This window comes from Impatiens glandulifera, chromosome 6, assembly GCF_907164915.1.
Source record: "Impatiens glandulifera chromosome 6, dImpGla2.1, whole genome shotgun sequence".
NCBI classification, from domain to species: domain Eukaryota; kingdom Viridiplantae; phylum Streptophyta; class Magnoliopsida; order Ericales; family Balsaminaceae; genus Impatiens; species Impatiens glandulifera.
In genome coordinates this window covers 23,668,783-23,674,782 of record NC_061867.1, presented here as the reverse complement: position 1 = coordinate 23,674,782, position 6,000 = coordinate 23,668,783, and the positions used below count along the sequence as shown (strand labels likewise).

The window sequence follows — 6,000 nt, the reverse complement described above, 5'->3', positions numbered from 1 at the left end:
GAATTTCTTGTTCCTCTGGAATGATAATCAATGATGGTTTTGATTTGATAGCATATTTGTAAGGAACCTTTTTTTAAGATAATATATATATAATTATGGATCAAATTATACTTAATATCCATATTTAAGATGCATATCCAATTATCCTTAAAAGTAAGGAGATATGAAAAATAAATAATAATTAAATTAGTATTGATTAATTGGATATTTTTTGTGCTGAATGAAGGATATTCATTGACAGATCCAATAAAAAAAATTCTTTCAAAAAAGACAAATTGAATTGTAAACAAGAAATATCTAACAATTACAAATCAAAACCAAGAAACATACCCAACTAATCAATTGATCAATTGCCATCACCAACCTAAACATAAACAAAGAAAACCCCCGTGTCATCATATCATTAATGATAAACAATCAGGAAATATTTGCTTCTGGAAGGTTCTCCCTAGAAAGAGGTCTCATAGACAATGGACGATCAATGGAAAGAGGTTATCCCTTCCTTGCCTACATCAGACGAACTACTATGACACCAACTGTCAAGAAACACAGTATTCCAAGAACCTATCGATGAAATAGTTCTTAACTTGCCAGAGCTTGTATTTTCAATCCTTATGACTTTCAAAGGATTTTCCAATGCTTTCACAACATATCTCATCAATGGACTTCTAGATGGTTTTGGATTTAGGCAAGATTTGGCAACAATAGTCATTGACCATACTTCTTCTAACAAATCTTCATCTATGATTAGTGATGGATCCACAATATTTGTTATAAGCTCCTTCTCATATATACTTATACAAGGTAAACTTTCTTCTAACCATTCCTTTATTGAATATTCATCATTTGATCCATCCAGTTCTATCTTGCCCGTTATCAAATCCAACAATACCTTTCCGAAATAGTATACGTCATTCGCAAATGTCAATGTTGATGAACCTGGTTAACAAACATAAAACATAACTATCAAACCCTTATAGGATGTGTTTGAAGACAAATTTCAGGGTCTAGATGTATCCCAGAGACCCAGATCCAGATTCAACATCAGATTCAAAAAAGAAGACAATTAGAAGGTTTGGACATAAACAAATAACCCTCTACTCTTGTGGGAACTTCAAGTAATAAAAGTTGTAACAGATAGAAAAGAACATATCAGAACTGCTTTTGTCGGATAACATTCATGATGCATATAAGATAGAGCCTCTACAGCTCCAATTGCAACTTTTATTCTCGTTATCCAATCTAGTGATTGTAAACTATCATCCTCTATTTTCTTCTTCGTATAGAAAGAGCTCATCAAATCGCCATTGGGCATATGTTTGTAAATCAAAAATTTCTCATTTTCCTTCTCTAAGAAATATCCCAAAAGAAGAACAAATCTTGAATGAGAAACCTTGCTGAAAAAGTCTAATTCTGACTCATAAGACAAATCCACTCGTTTAATCACCACAAATGTTCCATTTTCCAATAATCCCCTGAAAAGATATCCTGAATGACCCTTTTTAATTAGATTCCCATCACTGAAATTATATGTCGCACGAAGAATCTTCTCGTATGTAAACCCCTCTCCCAAATTCAAAAAGTTCAGCGTAAATCCAGGGGAGGTCGCAGTTGAAGGAATGTTTTGAATGTTAATCTCCCTTTGATTATTCGATTGTTCCTTCTTCCGGTTGCAGAGTATTATCAGAAGCGTAAGAACTACAAAAATAACACAAACCTGAACGAGAAGACGCAACCTCTATTCGCGAGACGCACCTGCGATACGCAACCGCAAGAGACGCAACCACGATATGAAACTACTCTGTATCAAGCTCCGTCGCACCCGCTCCGCAACAATCGCGGTCGCTCAGCAACATTCGCGCATGCAAGGCGAATCAACATGAGACCTCCATCAATTAAACACCAGCAATCAAGGAAAATCAATTAAACAAACATTCATCAATTAAACGAGAGAAGAGAAAGGCGATGTTGTTTGTCGTTCGGGCTTTGTAGTTCGCAGTTCGGGCTTCGTAGTTCGTCGCTAGCACTTGTCTTCGCCGTTGTTTTCTTCGGCGAAAAGAGCGAAAAGAGCGAGAAGAGAGAGAATGAGAACAAACAAATGAAAAAAATAGGACTTTATAGGATTTAGGTTGAGTCTCGAAAGAGAAAATCGTCCCAAAAAAAGGGTGTCACCAGCGCATTTAATTTTATGTGCAGGTCAAAAAGTCAAATAAGGTCATCTTTAAGGTCATTTAGTCGAATTATCCCGAAAGAAGAGAAAAAAAAAAATTAATTATTTGGATTTTGATATTTTCTACTTTACAAATAAAGTTTGTATTTCATTATTTGCACCATATTTTTTAAGATAAAAATTTGTCTTACAAAATAGTTTAAATATGATTTTGGAAGAAAAATGTTTTTATTTATTATATATTATTTAAATAGTAACGATTATCTATATATCTATATATATAATGATGCTTAATTTTTAAAGTGTCCGAATTGCCGAGTCGAGAACTGTGGTTAATTTAAATATATGTGTGAGAGTAAATGAATATTTGGGTCAGATTGTGGGTTGACCCGTCCATAAACTTAAAACGGTTAAAAATAAAATTAAAAATGCTATATGTATGTTTCAAACTTGCAACTTAACCAAACAAGTACAACCCTTTAACCAACTAGGCTAACGACACTTTATATTTTAAATTCAACACAAAATTTGATGAGCGCGGGACATTTTAACAATATAAGTTCAACTTTTTAACTAACTAATATATATATATATATAGTGATGCTTAATTTTTAAAGTGTTCGGATTTCCGGGTTGAGAGTTGAGGTTAATTTGGATATATATATGTGAGAGTAAATGGATACTTGGGTTGGATTGTGGGTTGACCCGCCATAAACTTAAAACGTTTAAAAATAAAAATAAAATTATTATATGTATGTTTTCAAATTTGCAACCTAACAAAACAAGTACAACCCTTTAACCAACTAACTAACAACACTTTATATTTTAAATTTCACACCAAATTTGATGAATGCGTGACATTTCAACAATATAAGTTGAACTTTTTAACTAACTTTTATATATATATATATATATATATATATATATATATATATATATATATAATGATACTTAATTTTTAAAGTATCCGGATTGTCGGGTCGAGAGTTGTGGTTAATTTGGATATATATGTGAGAGTAAATGGATATTTGGATCGGATTGTAGGTTGACCCGCCCATAAACATAAAATGGTTAAAATAAAATTAAAAATTTTATGTGTATATTTCAACTTGCAACCTAACCAAACAAGTACAACCCTTTAACGAACTAGACTAACAACACTTTATATTATAAATTTAACACTAAATTTGATGAACACGAAAAATTTTAACAAATAAGTTCAATTTTTTAACTAACTAATATATATATATATATATATATATTAAATTATATAAACAAAATATAATATAATAAAATTTAAACAAGACCCTATAAAATCTAGAGTTTTTAAAAAATAAAATAAAATAAGATGTAAACAATGTCATAGGAAAATCTGAGTTAAATAGGTGTACAATTATTTGAATACAAAAGTTTATAAGTTTTTTAATACAAAAGTATCTTGCAATCATCTTTCACTGACTACATGAAAGAATAAAATAAAATATTAAAATAAATTAAAACTTATGAAATTAATATAGAATAAAATATTGAGATGTTAGGTTAAATGATAGAAAAACTGGAAATGAAAATAATATAATTAATTGTATTTAAAATAGGTAATTGAAATAACTTGTAATTGTTTTTATCCAAAAATATATAATTTTAATAAATTAAATTATAAAATTAAATATTATAAAATTAAAATTAGAAGTAAAAACTATATATGTAAAATTATGTGTTATTGTTTCTATCTGATAACCATCTTACTTATAGTTTATAGATTATCTTTATTAATTTATTTTTTCGAAATTAATAAAATTTATTATTATTAATTATATATAAATTTAATTTAATTTAATTAAGAAATGAGAAGAGTGAAAAATAAGAGACGGGGAGATGATAATTAATTATATTTAAAAAAATAATTTCATTTTTTTTATGAATTCATTGCAATTTTTTACTAAAAAAAATTATAAATTTTAATAAGTTAAATTTTTAAAATAAAATACAATATAATAAAATCTAAACAATACCAAATAAAATATAGGTTATGTAAAACAAACAAACAAAATAAATTTCTAAACAAGACAAATAAAATATAGGGTTTTAGCTTATTATACAATACTATTTCTAGTGAATCAGCCAATTGTATACATCTCATATTAATCTCTGATCCAAATTCCTAATACAAAAGTTGCATACACTGGACATATCATCAACATGTTGCAAATCGAAAAATGAAAATAAAATAAAATTTTTGTTTTAATTACTTACCAAACCACAGTTTCTATATAGATAAGATTGCTTGACCTTGATAATAATTGAATGATGATTAGGTGAACTCTTTCCATAAAGATTATGCATCTTTTTATTTTTATCCCTGCAGATTGTCATGGGTATTAGTCTATGTAATACAAAAACAAACAATATAAGCTGAAATTTGCACAAGTTTAGGCCTATTCATCCATACATAAAACTTAATTTGGAAAAAAGAAGACAAATTAATGATTTTCTTTGGTATGAAGGTCTTTTTGCTCTTTCCAAATCTGTACATAATTCCATGATATTAGTGTAAATATAATGATCTTCAAACTCTCTAGATATAGTGACTTTGGGCAATGGTTCAAACAATTCTTAATAAACTCACAAGCATCCCCTTCTTTCACAAATGAATCCCAAACAAAACCAAGTTCATGAGTGAAACACTAAATTATTCTTTTTTTTGCTAAAGTCTGCTTTCTGTTAACTCTTTTGTTAACTCTTTGAAAACTATTGTGACTTCTTTTCCTGATAACTAATGGGGAAAGTTTGAATAGGAGGTAGAATTTCTAAAGTACCATCCAAAAATTGAATATTTCTTTTTGGGAAAGAACGTCAAATTTATCACTTAACTATAACGGAATATTCACGTATATTACTGAACTAATTTTTGTACGCTCATACACTGTAGTTGAGCTTAATGTTCATCTATATTATTTGTTAACAAAATATTCAAATCCGTTATGTTTTCTGTTAAAAGATGACACATGTGATTGACATGTCATTTTTTAAAAATTAATATATATTATATATTACATTTTAGATTTATTAACCAAACAATTTAGATATTTTGAGATACATTAAGAATAATTCATTTTTTTTAAAATTAATATATTTTCAACATTTATTTTTATTAATATTCTTAAATAATAAAATAAATCACTTTTATCTTTCTCATCTTTTGTTACCCTAATTCACTAAGTAGTCAAAAAATAAACTAAAAATATACATAAATAACATTAATAAAAATTCATATAATATCATAAATTAAAAAAGAACAAGAATCGAAGAATAAGAATAGTGAGCTTAGTTAATTAGGACAGGAGAGAAAAATTATTAACGCTTCAATAAATGTTTTATTATTTAGAATTATAAATAAATAAATATATATATATATATACATATATAATATATTAATTAATAAAGATTAATTGTCAATCTTACCATATATTAATTAAAAAAAAGATGATATGACAATTCCACATATTATCTATTTAACAGAAACTTAACGGGGTTAGAGATTTTGTGCAGTAGTGAATATTAAGTTTAAGTACAATGATATGAGCGAACAAAAATTAATTCATTGATATACATGAATATTCCATTATAGTTCAGTGATAAAATTAGTATTCTTCTCTTCAATTTAATTGACCGAGGCCAAATATCAATGGACATAGGTTAGCAGCAACAAATAAGTATTTTTTTTTCTGAAGATTCTTCCTTTTTTGCTTTATCTATGTGAATCGGTGAATTGAATATCTTCTCTTTAATATTACAAAGATTTCATAACAATAAATAGTGAATCTTTTTTT

General features: G+C 27.4%; 1 protein-coding gene across 1 annotated transcript; it reads right to left on the bottom strand.

Annotated features, from left to right (window-relative positions):
* Positions 1-478: 478 nt before the first annotated feature.
* LOC124943385 (probable LRR receptor-like serine/threonine-protein kinase At2g16250) lies at positions 479-1,856 on the bottom strand. The gene is made up of 3 exons (XM_047483896.1): positions 1,823-1,856; positions 1,150-1,698; positions 479-939 (listed from the first exon to the last, which is right to left on the bottom strand). The coding sequence occupies exons 1-3, from the start codon at positions 1,854-1,856 to the stop codon at positions 479-481; spliced, it is 1,044 nt and encodes a 347-aa protein (XP_047339852.1).
* Positions 1,857-6,000: the final 4,144 nt, after the last annotated feature.